At 44.7% G+C, this 22,202-nt stretch overlaps 1 protein-coding gene and 2 pseudogenes across 2 annotated transcripts in view; 2 read left to right on the forward strand and 1 right to left on the reverse strand.

Moving 5' to 3' along the window:
- Window positions 1-22,202, reverse strand: part of PDZD2 (PDZ domain containing 2) — a 496,705-nt gene that overhangs the window by 160,198 nt on the left and 314,305 nt on the right. For both annotated transcript variants that reach the window (XM_073620669.1, XM_073620675.1), the window contains 2 exons: window positions 17,230-17,372; window positions 12,074-12,206 (listed from right to left, as the gene is read on the reverse strand). In XM_073620669.1, coding sequence (XP_073476770.1) covers window positions 12,074-12,206; window positions 17,230-17,372 — 276 coding nt within the window. The remainder of the gene's footprint in view (window positions 1-12,073; window positions 12,207-17,229; window positions 17,373-22,202) is intronic.
- LOC141125086 (5S ribosomal RNA) lies at window positions 5,983-6,101 on the forward strand (annotated as a pseudogene).
- LOC141124348 (U2 spliceosomal RNA) lies at window positions 10,630-10,760 on the forward strand (annotated as a pseudogene).

The following is a 22,202-nucleotide window of genomic DNA, read 5'->3' on the forward strand; positions in this document are numbered from 1 at the left end:
TTATCTGAATGAAACAAATCAATACAAATGAATTTGTTGTTTTCCTTATAATTTATTTCAGAGTAGTTGAAATTCATTACTGTTGCAATATGAAGATTCAGATACATCTGAATACTGAAAATTTTTATCCAAATTTCAATCTGTATCAAAATGAATTGCACATGTCCAATTCCTGGGGCCCATGCTGCAGAACAATACTCAGTTCATGAGTTTTCATCCCCAAAGTTCACAAGTTTCTTTCCCCGCTTTAATAGGTTTTAAAGCGGATGTCCACCCACCACTGCAAAAATTAAAAGCCAGCAGCTGCACATACTGCAGCTGCTAACTTTTAATAATCAGACACTTACCTGTCCTGGAGTCCAGCGATGTCGGCACTGCAGCTGATACTTCCATCAGCTGTCAGGTGCATGCCGCCTCCATTACGAGTAAGGGAACCCAGCAGTGAAACCTTACGGCTTCACGCCGGGAACCCTGCTGCGCATGCGCGAGGCTCCTCTCCTCTCTCCTACTGGCCCGGCGGCTGGGGAAGGAGGGAGGGAGGAGGAGGGAGCCTGGGCGGTGACATCAATACCCGTGGCTGAGGCTCCCAGAAGTGGGAACAGAATACCTGTGAAAGACAGGTGTCCTGCCCCCCCCTCCCCACCAAAAGGTGCCAAATGTGGCGCCTGAGGGTGGATGGAGTACAAGGAGCGGAAGTTCCACTTTTGGGTGGAACTTCGCTTTAATCCCCCAACATCTGCTGCAGAACCGACACGTCTGGGAGTGATGATCTCCTGGGTCACCCACAGCTCTCACCGGAGCCTTCCTCTGACCTCACATCACCACTGTGTCTGAGGAACCAGCGAGGGCTGCAAGGTATCCAGGAGATCAACATCTTTGGAAAGCATACTTCAGGGTAACAAGACCAAGTCCATATCAAAAACGATGTCACTTTAAGGGAGTCTGTAGGCCCCAAATCCAACAGAGTAGGCTTCTTAAAATAGGCTTACACCTCGGTATATCTTCAAGGTGCCTTGGTAAACCCAGGACCTCTATATTATGTAAAAATCAACCACAATTTTCATGGTCAATCCCAGGGGTAGCAGCCATTCAACACTCCAATGGCCACCAAATTTGAGGGAGCCTCAATAGCTAATAGGAAGGGTACAGTGGCTGGAGGAGGCAGACCAAGGAAGAATCTTGGAAGCTGTGGTCAACATTTGTATTAAAAAGGGCCCAGATTTGGAAGCTAAACTGAGGATCTAAGCAGCTTTCTAAAGAAGCTTGCTCAATGAACCTGAGACCAGAAAGTAAGGCAGCTCATGGGTTCACTTTAAAACACTTCTGTCTTTGAGAGCAGAGTCAACTGAATCCACACTAACACAGCACAGTGGAACCCGATAGAGAGTAACTTGATTAACCCATAAAAATAGAAAACCATATTAATGCACAGCAAAGGGAGAAGCCATTCCAACCCACACAACAATGGGTGTGATGGAGATAAATTAATTCCCTGGGTTATCCTATAATTGTACTTGAGAGTGAGATTTGACCTTACTGTGTCAGTTAGCTGACATATCCAAATGGCTTCAATTGTTATACAGAAAATTAATTACAGAACTATTAAGTTATTACCACACCTTATAGTTAAACCTGTCAAATAACTAATGGGAAGAATCTTGTCCCCGTCCAACACAATCTACCCATTTCCTAATTGCGCTAAATGCGATAAAGAGGAAACAAGCTATTAAAAGGAGTTGTAAAGACACCACAAATTATTTCTATTTTAATACTTGATTCTGTAAACACCAAACGGAGTGACATTTCTTAAAAACTGAAGAACATCGTCCAGTTTGCTCCAATAAGTTAAAAATAAATAAAGGAAAAAAAGGTGCACATCATGTCAGACTGAAAAAGAACAGAAACAGTGGTCACCAGAGTAGATAGAAAACGCAAGGTCTCTATCAGGGACACAGATAACCATTACAATCAACTTAAGAAGTTCAAACCTATCTTAATTCCATCCAAAACAAAGATTTTGTTTTAGATATACACCATAAGATCAAAAATTTGGGAATACCTGTCCATTACCTTCATACGCTTTGGACACCCCATTCCAAAACTATGGTCACTAATATGGAGCTGCCCCCATTTAAGAGTATATTGGCCTCTACAATTCTGGGAATGCTTTCAGGAGATTTTGCAGTATGTCTGCTGGAATATGTGTCCATGCAGACAAGAGAGCGATTGTGAGGGCAGATGCTAATTTTGAACTAGATGATCAGTCTTGCAAAAGGTGTTCCAATTCATCCCAAAGGTGTTCAGTAGGTTTGAGGTCAGGGCTCTATACAGGCCACTGAATTCCTGCACACCAAACTCATCCAACCATGTCTTTATGGAGCTGGCTTTGTACACAGGGGCACAGTCATGCTGGATGGTTACCATAAGGTGGTAAGCACACAATTATCCAAAATGTCTTTGTACGTTATAGCATTGATATGCGCTTGACTGGAAGACCTGAACCCAGGGACATGTAGCAGGTACAAAGCTCCCTGGGATGAGCAGTCTTTCAGGCACAGATACCAAACCGAGTGAGGTAGTGACAAACAGTGCGGTGTTTATTTGCGTTATGTACAGGAAAGTCTATATACAGGTGCTGTACAGTGTTCCAGAAAACAAAATAGGAACAAAAATACCAAATTAAACCCTTAGCCGTGTCTCAGCACTAACTATCCAATATATACAGGTCCTAACTACCAGGCTGAGCAAGCCTACAGCTTGTCAGCTTCCACAAATACAGCTTAACAGCTTTTTACCAATCTTTTTCTCTCACCAGACCAGTGCTGTCTGTCTCCCAGGCCGAGAGCACTGGCTGACTGTCTCAGGTGAGTTTAACTGCTTGCCGACCGCCGGCCGTCAATTGACGGCCAGGCGGCGCAGCTCTCGTTGCGGGCGGACATCATATGACGTCCTCGCTTTCCTAGGCCACCAGGGGGCGCGCGGGCGATCGCGCGCGCCCGCCGTGTCACTAGGCACCCGGTGCGCGTGCCCGGCGGCCGCGATGTCCGCCGGGCAACCGCGATTACCGGTAACACAGCAGGACCATGGATCTGTGTGTGTAAACACACAGATCCACGGTCCTGTCAGAGGAGAAGAGACCGATGATGTGTTCCCAGTACAGCGGAACACCGATCGGTCTCCTCCCCTAGTGAGTCCCCGCCCCCTACAGTTAGAATCACTACCTAGCAACACAGTTAACCCCTCGATCACCACCTAGTGTTAACCCCTTCACTGCCTGTCACATTTATACAGTAATCAATGCATTTTTATAGCACGGATCGCTGTATAAAGGTGAATGGTCCCAAATATGTGTCAAAAGTGTCCGATGTGTCCGCCGCAATATCGCAGTCACGATAAAAATCGCAGATCGCCGCCATTACCAGTAAAAAAATTTTAAAAAATTTAAATGTTATAAAACTATTCCCTATTTTGTAGACGCTATAACTTTTGCGCAAACCAATCTATATACGCTTATTGCGATTTTTTTTTACCAAAAATATGTACAAGAATACATATCGGCCTAAACTGAGAAAAAATTTGTTTTAAAGAAAAAAAAAATTGGATATTTATTATTGCAAAAGGTAAAAATTATTTTTTTTTTTTAAAACTTGTCACTCCTCTTTTGTTTATAGCGCAAAAAATAAAAACCGCAGAGGTGATCAAATACCACTAAAAGAAAGCTCTATTTGTGGGGAAAAAACGATAACAATTTCATTTGGGTACAGTGTTGTATGACCGCGCAATTGTCATTCAAAGTGCGACAGCGCTGAAAGCTGAAAAATGGCTTGGGCAGGAAGGGGGCGAAAATGCCCAGTATTGAGGTGGTTAAATTAGCCTGGGGGAAAGGACCAGGATTCGAACTGGATCGTAGATCAGAGATCCCTGAATGTGAATGAGAGGAGCCTGGGAGATGTAGAAACCCCAAGCAGGACTTTTCCCAGCTCTCTCTGGGGCGCTCTGCTACAAGGGGTATTTACTTACTTTTTACCATACAGTGTAGGTATTATGGTTAAGTGTTCACAAATTTTTGGCTGTATAATGCACTTAAAAAAAAACGTTTCCACTGACCATCACAAAATCTAGTTAGTTACAAATGAAATAATAGTTTAGCATTGAAATGGTTGTTGTCATATGATGGGACAACTGCAGTATGATGTACCTCCTAACAGCCCCAGTATAAAAGAGACAGCCCTAAATAATGTGAAGGATCTCAAAGGCGATAGTGACTTGTCCAAGCATGGTCAATTTAGGGTGAAGCCTGTGATGTGAACAGACGTGTGTTGGGAGTGCTCCGGCTCTTTCATCCTGTCGGTTAATTCTCTAGGATTTGTGTGTCTGGGCTTGTAAGATCCATTGCAGACACTGCAAGCTGACTTACCACATCTCTCTCCTTGGTTAGACCCATTTCCTTCAACGGAAGATAATATGCTCGACATATCTGCCTACAGCACCGCTAACAAGCCCTCTGTATCATTGCAGATTTATTGGGATTCCTTAAAAGCCTATATAAGAGGCTTATTTATATTTCAAATTTCAAAGATCAAATAGAAATCTAGAAGTTGGGAATGCTCTGTAGCCGAAGCTGTCCTGCAGACCGAACTTCAATATAGAACGAACCCCACTGTAGTAAATCAGCAGAAGTGGATACAAAGTCAACAGTCCTATGCGGAAATATCCCGTAAAAAAGCGGCGCAGAAAAGGTTTTTCCTCCAGCAACCTCATTTTGAAGGAATGGGAAAACACTGGTTACCTCTTAGCTACAATTGTAAAAGCCAAAAAAGCTTCTGTCCATGTGGTAGAATTGCAAGAATGTTCAACTAAATGGGCACGTACTACAATGGAGATCTCATCTGTGTTTTGTGATTTTCTTAAAGATTTATATAGCAGCAAAGCATCTTATGAAGAGGCCGAACTGCTACTTTTTCTTGATTCCATTAGGTTACCAGAACTGTCTGCAGCTGGCAGGGAGGCGTTGGATAAACCCTTGACTCTAGAGGAATTTGGGATCGACAGTAGACCTTGAGTCTAGAGGAACTTGGGATCGCCAGTATATGTTGGTTTCTAGCCCCTTACCATTTAGAATATTGGTCCATAATGTATATTTGTTTGTGGTATATGTATACATTCTAATTGTATTTGTGTACAGATGAGGTGGTTGTACTGATGTCTTTTTATTATAATTTTTCTATCAAATTTATATTCATTCATTTATATTTTTAACCCCTGTAGGTCCTACACGATATTACATGGGGTGGCGATATATGTATTTTGTTTGACTTTTTCCATTTCACTTTTCGTATATCCCTCTGGTGACAACTGGGAGGGAATAGCATTTGTTTTTGGTACACATTCTCCATCTGGAAGAGTGTGTAGGACACCTTAGGATGGATTCTGCCATAAGGGAGGGGAGTGACTTTATGAACTTCCCCCATATGCTTCAATTATAGCCTCTTTGGGGTATCCCCATAGGTACTTTTTGAGTAGCCTCCCTCCTCTTAGCATTATAACTATATTACATTATTTTTACTTTATTATAATTATTTTTTTAACGTTAGCCTTGTTTCTGCTCCCTATGTCTCTGATTAGTTGCTAATTTAATGTTAGCCTGCTTGCCAATGTGGGTGAATGTTGTTATTACCCACGCTGACAGGCCAGAGGAATGAAGGATGCGCTCTTGGGAGCGATTTCATGTCGTTGTCAAGGAGACTGGAGTTCTGGCATCTCGATCTGTCCAGGGGGTGACGTGGAAGGGAGGGGCGGAGCACGCATTGCGTCTGCGCTCCCTGTTGCCGTTCACTTAGTCTGTGAGCGACGTGTATGAAAGGGGCGGTTTGTTTGTTGTGCTCCTGCCCCCCATCCCCGTCTCCATACGAACGCCCCTTTAGAGGGCGGGCTTCTTCCCAGGACGCAGCAGCGTTAGCTGCCATTGAACGAGATGGATTTGCCTACAGCCACATCACCCTAAAAGCACCCGATCTTGTCTAATCTCGGAGGCTAAGCAGGGTGGGGCCTGGTTAGTACCTGGATGGGAGACCGCCTGGGAATACCAGGTGCCGTAGGCTTAACATTTTTTTTTGACCCGGAAATGGGGGCGGGCTGTCTTTCAGGACACAGCAGCGTTCACTGCTATTGGAAGATAAGGATTTGACCTGGAAATGCATTAGCTCATAACATGGGAGGAATGGTGGCTGCCTATCAGTAAGTTATCAGTGTATTCAGCTTGCTTGTGCCCTATTAGATTTGTAGCCACTCCTGATTCTCTACTACTTAGTAGTTAAGTCCATTCACCTGTGTATTATTGGAGAGTGGGCGGGGTTTCCAGTATCATCATGAATTGTATGTGGAACCAGGATTAGATATAAGAGCTGACACACGGGCCCCCAGTCAGATTCGCTGAGGAAGTCCACACGGACGATACGCGTGCGAGGGGCTCTGTGATGTCAGTACAGCCACCCATCTGGTTCATTTTATGCTGTATACTCCTGCACTGGGAAACAGTGCTTTCTTTGTGAGTAATATTTTTATTATTTAATACATTTTATACCTTTTTGTATGGAGAGCACTATGTCCTGTTATTTTTGTTTATAACATGATATATATCAACCGATGAGACTGAATTTGGGATATGGCCTGTGGACCCCTATCTCCATAATCTACCCTGTGGAAGGGAATGCATGAGTGACCTTGCTGTTAACGCAGAAGGTCCACTCAATAAGGTGAGCAGCCTAGACCCTTGGTGGAGGTTCACATTGGTGGTGATACAACGGATAAAATCTTATCCTATCACTGCACCCTTTCCTTGCCAAATGAGGGATCCCCCTTCTGCAAGTGGGCAGCTTTTGATCTCCTCGGACTAAGACATACATTTTGGGACTTTGCCTCATGCGTTTTATTTATGTACATTTAATATGTACATTTTATGCGTATACATCTGACCTGTATTGAGCGCTGCACTGCTATATTTTGTGTATACCTAATAATAAAGCCCCAGGTGCTGACGGGTTACCAGGGGAGGTCTATAAAATCTATGGAGCCAATTTACTGCCTGAATTATTAGAGGTATTTAATGCAGCATTGGAGTGTGGCCATCTTCCTCCTATGAACGAGGCGGTTATCATAGTCCTATTAAAACCTGGTAAGGTCCCTAATAATCCAGAATCATATAGTCTAATATCATTACTCACATCAGATGTGAAAATATTGGCAAAAGTGCTAGTTAATAGATTGGCGAATGTCATTTCTAAGATTGGAATAAAACCAGACCGATCTCGGTGCACAAACAGATCAACTGCAATAAATATTCAATGATTATTCCGTAACTTGCAGGCTCCAGCCGATAATCTAGGTATATTGTCGCTTGATGTGGCAAAAGCTTTTGATAGTATAGAGTGGACTTGTTTATGGCATTGCTTACAGAAATTTGAATTTGGATCCCAGTTTATACGCTGGATACAGCTTCTATATGCTGCACCGGTGGCAGGGGTTCAGGTGAACAGGCATACATTGGCCCCCTTTTCACTATCACTTTTCCACTATCACCCCTCCTTTTTGATCTGGCCCTTGAACCTTTGGCTGCAGCTATTCGTCAGTCATAGAATATATTTGGGTTTCGCAGATCTCTAGGAGGAGGACAAGATTGCCCTATACGCTGATGACGCGCTTTTATTTTTGGGAGATACTTCACACTCTTTAGTAGCAGTGATGTCCCCAATTACTACATACGGTTCCTTTTCAGGTTTCACAATAATTTGGGACAAGTCTGTTCTTTTACCGATAGATCCCCTTGTGGATAATATGCCAAGCTCTGCATCCTAAATAGCTATAGTCTCTACATTTAAGTATCTACGCATCCAAGTTACATCATAAATGTCTGAGTCTGTAGAAATTTAGATCCATCAGGCTGATAACAGAAGAACGGAGCAGGAGAAAGCCACAGGACTTAGCGTTTTGAAGAGAGATAAGAAAACACTGCAGATATATGTACCCAGCTCAAATTTCATGAATTAAAATACACTTTAAAATATTATCCTTCCAAAAGTTTAACTATGGCAGTATCTACAAGGAATTCCGAACAGGGACTTATTGGTGACCTATATTCTTCCCTATAAACAACTAGCACACAGGGTGATAGTCTTGGGCGGTGGCGTATGGATTTGGAGAGTATTAGTGATGAGGAATGGAAACAAGCTTTGGAAAATTTGACCAGAGTTTCTTTATCCTCTTCACAGTGTTTGACCCACTTATCTATCACTCATAGGTCTATCTATACTCCTCAAAAATTACATACTTGGGGTAAAGCAGCTACACCAAACTGTCCAAGATGCATTACCGAAACGGACACACTTATACATATGTTGTGGCGTTGCCCTAAACTACATAGGTATTGGGAGCATATATTTGATATTTTAAATACTCTATGCTCTACATACGTTCATTCTGACCCAAAAAATAGCTCTGCTGGGGATTATATCGGAAGATATTCTCCCATCTGAAATTAATGTGATGTGGCTGCTGTCTGTCTATAGCCCGAAAACGTATATTGCAGAAATGGATTTCAAACTCCCCACCAACAATTACGCAATGGTTTGAAGAGATTAACTGTAATTTAGGAAGGGAAGAACTGACATATAAACATTGGAAAACCTCCAAAAAATTTCAAAAGATTTGGTCACGATGGCTAGACTCCAATCTGTTGATGCAAATATGTTAAGTCTACCGATGAGTAGACTCAAAGTTAGCAGAGGGACAGATCCCAGTTATGCGATAGAAATACATATAAGCGGTTAAAGTGGTTGTAAACTCTGTTACACCACTTTTACCTACAGGTAAGCCTTGTTATAGCCTGAATATCTCCTAAACTTGCACAGTTTAGGAGCTATTCAGTATATGCGCACTGAAGAAACGGGCCGCTGGTGCCGTTTCTTCAGTAGCCGTGCCATGACCGGCGGCTCCGGCCAATCAAAGCGCTGGATCTGTGAACCCGGAAGTAACGCCAGTGGAAGATGTCGGCCATGTACTCGGAATGCCGACACCGATTCAGGGCATCGTTCTGAGTTTATTAGTTTATTATGCCTTTGTCTTGCAGGGTTTTTTTTTTTCCAGGGGTTTACAACCTCTTAAAGAAGATATCATTAAACTGAGTATAATGACTTATCCTGTAATGTTGTACAGTTATTATGAAAAAGGTAATCATTAATCCATTGCTTAGATGCAAGGTCTTAAGTAACAATGGATGTATAATCTGGAAGTTGCATAGTTTATTTATTTTTAATTTTAATTTTGTGTGTGTTTTGCTACGGATTGTTAGTATAATAGTAATTTTAGTTGTTTAGTGGGTATGTATTGTATGTATTAGTTTTGTTGTAAATTGAAAAAAAAAAAAAAAGTCAATAAAAAAAGTATCCAAATTAAAAAAAAAAAAATTTAGGGTGAAGCTTAAAATGGTGTTGATTTCAAATAACTGTCTCCTACTTGGACAGATTGGGGTTGTTTTATTAGAACTGGAAAGTGCAAAATATGGTGCAGCTCTGCATAAATCATAAATCTGCATTAATCTCTGCATAAATCAGCTTCCAGGTTTTTTTTCAAAGCTTAAAGGGGTTGTAAAGGTTCGTGTTTTTTCACCTTAATGCATCCTATGCATTAAGGTGGAAAAACACCTGGCAATCACCGGCCCCCTAGCCCCCTCGTTTTACTTACCTGAACCCCTTCATTCAGTCAGTGGGGACGCACTGTCTCTCTCTCTCCACGGACTCCCGGCTCTTGATTGGATAGATTGATAGCAGCGCAGCCATTGGCTCCCACTGCTGTCAATCAAATCCAATGACACGGGCGTCGGGCCGAGTCCTGCATTCGGCCTCTATGGAGGCCGAATGCTGGACTCGGGAGCGCGCCCGCAAGGTAATCCCCCGGAAGAGCGATTCTCCTATGGGGTTATCTAATGTGGGGAGGAGCCGCGAGAGCCGTCGGGGGACCCCAGAAGAGCAGGTTCGGAGCAACTCTGTGCAAAATGAGCTGCACAGTGGAGGTAAGTATGATATGTTTGTTATTAAAAAAAAAAAAAATTACCTTTACAATCACTTTAATTGAACAAGCTTGTAGACAAGTGCAGTATACTTTCTCTACTACAGGCGGAGCTCCACTGCAGCAGCATTACAGGGGGAGAGGAAAATTATTTTTCTGTGGTTTCCTGGGTCACTGGGAAAGCTATCCGATTGGATACTGCTGCCCCATGTGACTAGCAGCCAACTTGGGACAGGCAGAGCCTATTTAAGGCCCTGGCTTCCAGGCTTGGCACGCATTTCCTGTGTGGATAGTGTAGGAATAGGTCACCCCTCTGACAGGGACAGGGATTAGCGGCAAGAAGAGGTTTCAGACCAGTAGGGAAAGGATAGGGACACACCATCCTTCTGGAGACCTTCCCATTTGGGTTTGGACCTGCCAGTCCGCATGCCACCCCTCAAGACAGACACTTTAGACACATCTGTGATCTGTTTTGCTACACATTGTTGTTACACGCCATGAGTGTTCCTGGTCGGGTGCCTTGAAAAATGTATGGATTCTGCATTAATACAAGTTCTGTTCTCTTCAATCACTTCTCTGCCTTTTGGCTAAGATCAAGTGTAGTATCTGTTCTTATCAGTTACCAAGTGGTGGCGCTGTGTTACTGTCCCTGATCCACGGTGGTGGATTAGGGGTGGCAGTGGGTATGCAAATCCACTCGTTGTAATGGTAACCTGGACGGTTAGTATCAGGGAGAGCCGAAACCGGACTGCTCGACGAACTGAGGGCCTTTAATAGGTCTCCTTTAGCGAAAGCCGGAAGGGTTACCTCCTGATAGGGATGGAGAGGCACTGGGTTTGGCTGAAGGGTCGAGTCCCTGGCCTAGATTGGTGTGGTTCCTGTTCTCGTCAGTTTTTTGGCCCCCCTTTCCCACGGGGGGGCGGTTAACATTTCCTGAATGTAATTAGGTAGGAACAATGGGAGCAGTGGTGGAGCCTTTTCCTCCTGGGGCTCTCCCTAAGCTCTCAAAGCTCCATGCCTTCCTGGTGGGGACGTGGCCGGCACTGGTTTGGCTGTGGGCCGGGGTTGAAAGAAGCCTGTGGTGTATGTGCCCCTGGAACGCAAGTCCAGGGGTGCCGCAGTTTCACAGTGATGCGGATCACTTGAATTTTGGCACCAAGGTCACTGCACTTCGCACACTTTTTTCCGCACCTGCCTCTAGGGCCGAGCCTTTTGGCTAGGACCAGAGAATTTTTTTATTCCTGGCCGAAGGGCCGGCCATGGTTTCACACAATGGCACTTTCACTTCCCCTCTCCACTTCCTTCCCCCACTTCTTTTATTTAAGCCTTTGGCTTGTCACTTTTTTGTCTTTTTATGTTTGCACATGGTTTTGCGCATGTGACTGGTAGGGTATAGATCCTCGGGTCTGCCCTGAAAGTCTTGGGAGGGGGTGCACATGGCCTTCTGGCTTAGTTCGCCCTCTCTCATGGGGTCTCCCTTCGGGGGAGCCCCACCTAGTACTTGGTTGGGTTTCTTTCGGCAGACCCTCCAAAGCATAGGGTCCATCTGGTTTTGGCCAGATGGACCAAGTGTAAGCACCCCAGTCCCCGCCTGGAGCCTAATGCCCTGAGGGATCAGGGCAAGGTCCTTCGATTACGGGGGACCATTTGTACACCCGTTGCACGTTTTGTGTATCACTCTATGTGTGTGCACTTTTTTTGGCACCGGGTGGAGTTTTTGGAGTGTGTTCATACACCACGGGCTTTCAAAAAAAAAAAAAAGTGTGTTTATGGCCACCACACCAAGGTGCACCTAGCCACAAGCTGAAGTTAGAAGCTGATTGACTACCATGCACAGCTGCACCAGATTTTGCACTCTCCAGTTTTAGTAAAACAACCCCAGTGTGTGACAATATCATGTCTTCTGTTTCAAAAGGTGCCCACTGGCTTGTCTTGGGAGAAATTATTGAACAGGTTATGATAGCTCATGTTAAATGATTTGGATGTATGAATGATGTTAACATCTACTTACCCTGCTGGCCACTACCAACTGCACCAGTCCACTTGCAGCCCGCAGTATGCCGACAGCTTCTTGATGAGAAAGCCCAACTAGTGACTGACCATTGATCATGAGAAGCTCATCACCAGCTTTTAGCCTACCATCCCTGAAAATAAAACAATAAGCAACTTAATAACAGTTAAAGTATTTCTAAACCCAGAAAACATTTTGTTCATTTATTTCCCCTTGGTGATTCTGCCAGCAATATATTTACTGTCCTTCTATGACAACGCTCAATAACCCTAGTGCATAAGGACAACAAAATTAGGACAGGACTACTTGGAACACCCCCTGTCCTCTTGTCTAACATAGCTAGGTTGATGCCTGCAAAGAGCAGCACAGCAGAGAGCACAGGAAGTATTGAGCTGACAAGATTTCCGGCAGGATCAACAGGTATTTTTACACTTATTAAACAGATATAACCAAATACATTTAACGGTATATTTAACAGACCAGATTTGCAAATGAGGAAGTACATGGTTAGAATTTAAATACAATTTAGCAAGGAGGTAATTTTTGCAATAGTACAATGGGTCTTCTGTTATATTTCTATCTACAATACATCAAAACAGCCCCATACTTCTCAAAGTATAGTAACCAGGTTCAAATCTTATTCAAGTGCTGCTTTTCTGGTCACACTTCCATTATGTGCATGGCCCCATACCATTAAGCCCGGGTTCACACTGATTCGGTGCAGGACACTGCATGTAGTTCGTACAGGAATCGCAGCACATTCCTGTGTGAATTACATGCGGTGTCTCCGGGGGTTCAATTTGAGCCATGGATTTGTATGGCTCAAATAACACTGCAGTCGCACCAAACTCGTGCAGAACCCTTTTTTTGTACACACCAGAATCGGATCGCATGGGTGTTCACATCCACACGATCGGATTCTGCAAATTGCACTGCATTTTGCAAACTGATTTTGGGGTGTCGTTAACAAACTCCGCAATTGGTTCGCAAAAATGGGTTGCGATTTTGATGTGGTGCGGAATCCTCAGCAAATTCACTGCAAATTCACACTGCATCTAGTGTGAACTGAGGCTCAATGATATTGAAAAAAGAGGACCTGAACTCTGGAAGCTTTGCCCAAAAAAAAAATACAAGCAAAGGGCAAAGGACTGGTGATAAGTATTGTATGTACAAGTGCCTTAAAAAAAGTATTCATACCCCTTGAAATTTTCCACATTTTGTCATGTTACAACCAAAAACGTAAAAGTATTTTATTGGGATTTTATGTGATAGACCAACACAAAGTAAAGTGGCACATCATTGTGAAGTGGAATGAAAATGATAAATGTTTTTTTTACAATTTTTTTACAAATAAATATGTGAAAAGTGTGATGTGCATTTGTATTCAGCCCCCTGAGTCAATACTTTGTAGAACCACCTCTCACTGCAATTACAGCTGCAAGTCTTTTTGGGGATGTCTCTACCAGCTTTGCACATCTAGAGAGTGACATTTTTGCCCATTCTTCTTTGCAAAATATCTCAAGCTCTGTCAGATTGGATGGAGAGCGTCTGAACAGCAATTTTCAAGTCTTGCCACAGGTTCTCATTTGGATTTAGGTCTGGACTTTGACTGGGCCATTCTAACACATGAATATGCTTTGATCTAAACCATTCCATTGTAGCTATGGCTGTATGTTTAGGGTCGTTGTCCTGCTGGAAGGTGAACCTCCAACCCAGTCTCAAGTCTTTTGCAGACTAACAGGTTTTCTTCTAAGATTGCCCTGAATTTGGCTCTATCCATCTTCCCATCAACTCTGACCAGCTTCCCTGTCCCTGCTGAATAAAAACATCCCCACAACATGATGCTGCCACCACCATGTTTCACAGTGGGGATGGTGTGTTCAGGGTGATGTGCAGTGTTAGTTTTCGGCCACACATAGCGTTTTGCTTTTAGACCTGAAATTAAAATTTTGGTCTTTTCTGACCAGAGCATCTTCTTCCACATGTTTGCTGTGTCCCCCACATGGCTTCTCGCAATCTGGACTTCTTATGGCTTTCTTTCAACAATGGCTTTCTTCTTGCCATTCTTCCATAAAGGCCAGATTTATGGAGTGCACAACTAAAAGTTGTCCTGTGGATCTCTGCAGCTCCTTCAGAGTTACCATGGGCCTCTTGGCTGCTTCTCTGATTAAGCCCAGGTTCACACTGACAGCGGGAATGAAATCATGCAAGTTCAGCTGAACTCGCACCATTTCATTCCTGCATGTCAGTCCCGACTTCGGGGACAGTTTCAGAGACATCTGTGAGGGTTTCTGCACAGATGTCTATTGAAATCGCACCCAGAAACTACTTTTGGGAATCGGTGCGGCACCGCAAATGCAGCATCGCACCGATTCGGACAGTGCAATTGCCGGCAATAGCCGCTGATTTGGCATGCGATTTGACATGTCAAATTTCTGCAAATTAGGCTCAGTTCACATTGGTGCGATGCGAGAACCCTGTGAATCCACTGCAGGTTCCCGCATCGCACCCGACTCACAGGCAGTTCACACTGTCATATGCAAACTGCTGGAAGTGTCAATAGAAAGTTAATGACACCCCCAAATCAGTTTGCATATTGCAGTGCGAACTGTCAATTCGGAAAGGAATTGGATCTCATGGGTGTGAACACCCATGCGAACCAATTCTGGTGCGGACCAAAAAAAGGCTCCTGTGTGAGTTTGGTCTGAATGCGATGCAAATTCAGCCACACAATCTGTATGGCGGAGTTTGCATCGCACAGACATCGCGTGTGATCTGCACTGCAGTGCAAATCACATCCGATGTCGGACAGTGCACCAGTGGGAACCGAGCCTAATGCTCTTTGCCCGGCCTGTCAGTTTAGGTGGACAGCCATGTCTTGGTAGGTTTTCAGTTGTGCCATACTCTTTCCATTTTTGGATGATGGATTGAACAGTGCTCCATAAAGTGTTCAAAGCTTAGGATTTTATTTATAACCTAACCCTGCTTTAAACTTCTCCACAACTTTATCCCTGACCTGTCTGGTGTGTTCCTTGGCCTTCATGATGCTATTTGTTCATGAAGGTTCTCTAACAAACCTCTGAGGGCTTCACAGAACAGCTGCATTTATATTGAGATTAAATTACACACACTCAAACTCTATTTACTATTTAGGTGACTTCTGAAGGCAAGTGGTTCCACTAGATTTTAGTTGGGGGTATCAGAGTAAAGGGGGCTGAATACAAATGCACGCCACACTTTTCAGATATTTATTTGTAAAAAATTTAAAAAACATTTATCATTTTCCTTCCACTTCACAATTATGTGCCACTTTGTGTTAGTCTATCACATAATATCCCCCCAAAAAACGTTTACATTTTTGGTTGTAACATGACAAAATGTGGAAAATGTCAAGGGGTATGAATACTTTTTCAAGGCACTGTAATATACTGTATCTGCCCCCACGTGACAGTTCAATGGAAAGAGTATGGCACACCTGCAAACCTACCAAGACATGGCTGTCCAGCCAAACTGACAGGCCGGGCAAGGAGAGCATTAATCAGAGAAGTAGCCATGGTAACTCTGGAGGAACTGCAGAGATCCACAGCTCAGGTGGAAGGATCTGTCCACAGGACAACTATTAGTCGTGCACTCCACAAATCTGGCCTTTGTGGAAGAGTGGCAAGAAGAAAGACATTGTTGAAAGAAAGCCATAAGAAGTCCCGTTTGTAGTTTGCGAGAAGCCATGTGGGGGACACAACACACATGTGGAAGAAGGTGCTCTGGTCAGATGAGACCAAAATTTAACTTTATGACCTAAAAGCAAAACACTATGTGTGGTGGAAACACATAACCCTGAACACACCATCCCCACCGTGAAGCATGGTGGTGGCAGCATCATGTTGTTGGGATGCTTTTCCTCAGCAGGGACAGAGAAGCTGGTCAGAATTGATGGGAAGATGGATGGAGCCAAATACAGGACAATCTTAGAGTAAAACCAGTTAGAGTGAGACTCACCTACCAGCATGACAACGACCCTAAACATACAGCCAGAGCATATTCATGTGTTAAAATGGCCCAAAGTCCAAACCTAAATCCAATTGAGAATGGTAGAGACATCCCCAAAAAGACTTGCAGCTGTAATTGCAGTGAAAGGGGGTTCTACAAAGTGATGACTTTTTGGTTGTAACATAACAAAATGTGGAAAATTTCAAGGGGTATGAATACTTTTTCAAGGCATTGTAGATCTCTGGGCCCCCGGGCTTTTAACTCAGGGCTCCAGCAGGCAAACAGGGCTACACAGGGAAGTATCAACAGTAGGAATTCACTCAATGGGTTCACACCTAATACTGATGCGGCTCCCTGCAGAGATCTTGTGTGTCCCCATTCACCGTTTCAGGTGCGATGTCAGCCCAAATTCTTGGATGAATTTGGACCAAAAGATGCACAGGGCTCCTGTGCAAATTCGCACCGGAGCCACAGAGTAGATATGTGAAGCGGCTCCATAGAGAGCCGGTCAAAATCTCCTGCTATTGCGAATTGGATGCGGCGAGTTCACATCCAATTCGCAATGGTGTGAACCCAGCCTGAAGGGTAATGTCACTTTCATGGAAAAAATATAGCAAATTAAAAAAAAATAATATAACATATGCAATTGCTACACAAGCCATGCTGTGATGTTTTATAATAAAAAGTAACCTCCCCTTTTCAATCTGCAGAGCTGTAATTTTATGTAAATGTAAATGCAATATGGCTACCTGAAGGTGTTCTGTACATCAATGTAAAGAACATCCTCAGAAACGTAATTTCCTGCTTGTGTGATTGGCTCACTGACTTTCCCAGAAGTCTGCACTAAGATACAAGCTAGATTTTAGGCATCCCCTGCAACAGACATTTTTGGTGTGATACTCCAAGGGTTATATACTTCTATAGGAATGTAGACACTGACACTTTTCTCATCAGTGTACCTGGTGATTATAGTAAACCAGACCCTCCCAATTCAGAATCAGGCTGCAAAGGACATAATGAAACAGTTAATTCTTCAGAGCAGAAAAAGTTAGGAGTACGCTACAAAAAGTTTGTTAAAATCCATGCAATATACATAGATCACCAAGAGAAGATTGGCATTCTCTCAAGAAAAGTTACTGTTTAAATAGCAGAGTGGAATATTTAAATACCTGTCTGCTGAGCCTCCTCCTTCCACGTGGGCAACAACAATCCCATGAGGAGACCTTTTGGAACCTCGGCCTCCAGTAATCTGAATCCCGAGCCCATCTGCTCCCTTTCGCATATGCATCTTCCAGATACAGCATCCTTCACACTGAAAGAAACAGTCATTGTTACTTTGTAATAAATTAGTGCTTTTATTATGTTCTCCATTGCTGAGAGGAATATGGAGGCTGCTAGCTGCCTGAATCTGTGTGGCCTCCTGGTACTATTTCCTGGTACTAGGAATGAGTGTTTGGCAAGCAAAACCAGTTTTTATTGGCATCTATTGCCTTCAGTAACATGATGTAATAAGAAACCCCTCTAAAAGGAAAGAATGAGACAATAAAAAAAAAAAAAACTAATATATATATATATATATATTATATATACACACACATACATACATATATAAACAAGATAGATAGATAGATTTTATTAAAAATATATACTGTATTTATCGGCGTATAACACGCACCTTTTTCCTCTTAAAATCAGGGGAAAATCGCGGGTGCGTGTTATATGTCGATCCCCCGCTGTCAGATCTAAAAAAATCGCCGACCGCGATTTGAAAATGGCGCCGCCGGCGCCGAAATACACAGTGCCGGTCCTCGGCTCTTCTCGGCCACTTTCGGCTTCACTCGAGCGCCGCCCGAACATAGCCGAGTGCACTCGGCTAATTTCGGATAGCTCCGCTCACCGTCACGCCCATCCCAAGTGGAGCTGAAAGTGAACGAGAGCCGCCGAGAAGAGCCGAGGACCGGCTCTGTGTATTTCGGCGCTGGCGGCGCCATTTTCAAATCGCGGTCGGCGATTTTGAAGCTCAGCGAGCTGCAAGGCTGCACTGGGGCAAGGCTGGACTGGGGCAAGGCTGCAATGGACACTGGGGCAAGGCTGCACTGAGAAGGCTGCAATGATGGGCATTTAAATGTAAGTTTTTTTTCCCTTCAACTTCCCTCCTAAAAGTTTTTTTTCCTTAAAATTCCCTCCTAAATTGGGGTGCGTGTTATACGCTGATAAATACGGTATTTTTTTAAATTGCTGTCCTGCCTCAGTGACACCTACACCCCTTATTTCTTGAACTGGTGCCCACAAATGTTTCAAGTGGAGTAGGGAATAATTAAAGCCCCTTAGCCTCGGGTTCACACCAGAGGCGGCACGACTTGCAGGTCGCCTCACCGAGGCGACCTGCACACGACTGCCCGGGCGACTTGCAAAACAACTTCTGTATAGAAGTCTATGCAAGTCGCCCCAAGTCGCCCCCGAAGTCGTACAGGAACCTTTTTCTAAGTCGGAGCGACTTGCGTCTCTCCCCTTAGAACGGTTCCATAGCACAGAACGGGAGGCGACTTGTCAGGCGACTAGGTCGCCTGACAAGTCGTCCCTGTGTGAACCGAGTGTAACAGTTATTTTTTTCTCTGTGTCCAATTGAGATCTTCCTTCATTTCCTGTCCTAGAGACAGAAGGAAATAAGTAAATCCATTCAAAATTAATTCGACCCTATGTCCTATGCCCCCCTTCACATCTCCCCCCCTCCCAACAGTAATTTACCCCATACACTAGTGTCCTCTTCCCCCCTTCACATCACCCCCCCCCCCCACAGTAGTGTCCTATGCCCCCCTTCACATTTCCCCCCCCCAACACTAATTTACCCCATACACTAGTGTCCTCTTCCCCCCTTCACATCACCCCCCACAGTAGTGTCCTATGCCCCCCTTCCCATCTCCCCCCCACCCAACATTAATTTACCCCATCCTGGCCAACCCCCCGTCCTAGCCGTGTCCTCTGCCCTCCTTCACATGACTCCCCCACTGTAGTGTCCTGTGCCCCTCAGCCTCATTACCATCATAGTAGTGTCCTTTGCCCCCCCCACAATAGTGTCCCGTGCCCCCCCCCCACATCAACTCCCCACCTGCACCCCCTCCTAGAGCAGAGAAGGATGGGGGGGAAGGACCGACAAAGTCCTCTGTGTTCGCGATCTACCCGTATATTCCTTATTTTATATCTAGTGACATCATCACAAAGTCTCTTTGCCACCCCCCCCCCCCACAGTAGCGTCCTGTGCCCCCCCAAAAGTGTCCTCTTCCCCACTTCGCATCAACCCCCCCCCACTACTCTTCCCCTCTGCACCCCCTCCTAGAGCAGAGAAGGATGTGGGGAAGGACCCAGAAAGTCCTCTGTGTTCGCGATCTACCCGTATATTCCTTATTTTATATCTAGTGACATTATCACAAAGTCTCTTTGCTTCTCTGCACAATGTAGGCAGATTGTGGCTGATGGGAGGAGTCAGTGGGCTGGCTCTTGAAAGGAGTTATGCAAATATCAAAATACCTTGATGGGTCGGTGTCAATCTGCAAGAGTGGGCATTCCCAGGTAGGCTGCATTTGCCTGCAAACAGTCCTAGGTAACACCCTCGTGTGATGCAGAGCCTCCAGAATAGAAAGAACTGAAAACCAGGGAATGCACGGGGTGGTACCAGGAACAGTCAAGCTTGGGAGGAAAGGGCTAGACCAGGGATCTCCAAACTTTCAAAAAAAAGTTTACTGACCTTCAAACTTCAGGGGGGCCAGACTATGGCCAGTGGGAGTAAACAATGCGATAGGCTCGGTGTTAGTGGGTGGAAAAAAAATTACATCATTGATCTCTGTGGGAGGAATAGTGCACCATCAATGGTGTTGGTGGTGAGAATAGTACCCCATTGTTGGTGACAGTGGGAGGAATAGTGCCCCATCAATGGTGTTGGTGGTGAGAATAGTACCCCATTGTTGGCGTCAGTGGTGAAATAATGCCTCATTAATAGAAGGAATAGTGTCCCAAGGGCCAGATAAAGGGAAGCAAATGGCCATATCTGGCTTGCGGGCCTCAGTTTAGAGACCCCCCTTTTTTTTTCTCTTTTTTGTGCGGTGGTGCAAAAACCTAAAACGGAAAAACCATTAAGTGAACAAAAAACGTGCATGTGAAACACACTAAAAAGCACGCTGCACTTTTGTCCACTCCCTGAACGGGTAGGACCACTCCCTGATCTCCCGGGGCGCAAGGTTCCTCACAGGAACAAAGGGTACAACATGTTCCACCTAGCCAGAAGGCCTGGCGGACCACTCTCCTCATGATCAGCCGAAGCCGACCACCAAGTACTAAGTCAAGGGGCTCTTTGGAAGCGAGACCCCCCAGGGTCAGATAAGGAAGGAACCTAGGAGCCACACATTCTCCCCCTAGTTGTGAAGGCAAGCCTGAGGACTCACATCCTTCTATCCTAGAGAAAAAAAAAAAAACAACCACACAAAAGTGAAAGTGACAAAACAGTGGAGGAAAAATAAATAGTGGCCGAGCAATGTGCACTGGCTACGCCCTGAGACCTGGTAACAAAAATTGCCCCAGACTTCGCCAAAAGGCCTAGCCCATGGGTGCTCAGCCTGTGGCCCTCCAGCTGTTGTGGAACTACAAGTCCCATGAGGCATTGCAAGCCGCTGACAGACACAAGCTTGGCTCCCAAAGACAGGCATAATGGGACTTGAGGTTCCGCAACAGCTTGAGGGCCACAGGTTGAGCACCCATGCCCTAGCCCATAGAGGCTCAGTTCAGAAAAAGCTTTTAGTGCTGTGACCATATGCCTGTTCACACCGTGGGGTCCCACACCCAAGTGTTACTAAGAGCGCCACCTAGGGCGACCACTCCCAGGGGGCATAGACACCACAGACTCTCTGCCTACCCAGCCCATGGCCAGACAAGGTAGACCCACGCAAATCAAGAGGAATTGGGCCCATCCAGTTTTCTCAGGGGAATTACTCCCACGCCCCAGTTTCTGTTCCAGCTGGTACTAGCCTTCAGAGCCCCCATCATACCAGCAGGGATACCTCCGCCAGCCATACCAGCTCCTGGTCAAGCCAGAACGATGACATAACACCCCTACTGGACACTAATAGGAACGGATACTACACTTTATCTTAGCCAAAAGGCCCCCTGGGCTAGATGGTGCTGGACATCCTTTAGCCAGGAAATGAGGCTTGCTCCATCTGACTTGCTGCAGCTTCTTATGCACACTATGAGAAGCTCACAGTGTGCAGTGAAATCAGAGGAAGCCATTTCAGTACAGGAGAGGAGCTAGTACAACTTTTTGGTTTTGGAAGTCAGTATTGATTTTTGAAAATTTTTTTTTAAAAAAGCCGCCTAGCTGCAAACACTGGCAGCCCGGAGGTGCTCAGCCGTAGAAATCACAGTCAGCTGGCATCAATGTACAAAACATGGCAGAAGCCTTCTACAAATTCTGCTACAAAAATATCCGTATTCAGGTCTGGCCTCCGTCACGTCACCACGCTGTGAATATCTTTTCTTGACAAATGTGACATTTATAGAAGTCAGGCTGACGATGATTCTTGGCTTAGGCCGCGTCTCCTTACTGATGAGCTGTCATTGTGTAAACGGCGTACCACACACGAGTGTACAGTAAAGCCAGCCGCTGAATGGATTATTGACTCGCTGAGCCCTTCAGGAATTTGGAGTATGGTGACTGCGATGCCCTCATAACACACAGTCCTTTCTGTGATCTGCATTCCAGGAAAATTCTAAAGCACTTCAAACAAAAGGAAAGTATCAATCTGCGGAGTCCATTAACAAGAGGATGGAGGAATTCCATGCATTTGTAATTAAAGCCTGGAAGTGAGTGACAGCCGCGGAACCGAGCTTTATTATTCTTTTATTACTTTGTACCAGGCTGTATAAAATGCCTCACCTGCTTAACCACTTCAGCCCCGGGAGGATTTGCCCCCTTAATGACCAGGCCATTTTCTGCGATACGGCACTGCGTCGCTTTAACTGACAATTGCGATGCTGTACCCCAAATTTTTTTTCCCACAAATAGAGCTTTTGTTTGATCACCTCTGCGGTTTTTATTTTTTGTGCTATAAACAAAAAGACCAACAATTTTGAAAAAGAACAAAAAACATTT

The sequence above is a fragment of the Aquarana catesbeiana genome, linkage group LG01 (genome assembly GCF_042186555.1).
Source record: "Aquarana catesbeiana isolate 2022-GZ linkage group LG01, ASM4218655v1, whole genome shotgun sequence".
NCBI lineage: Eukaryota > Metazoa > Chordata > Amphibia > Anura > Ranidae > Aquarana > Aquarana catesbeiana.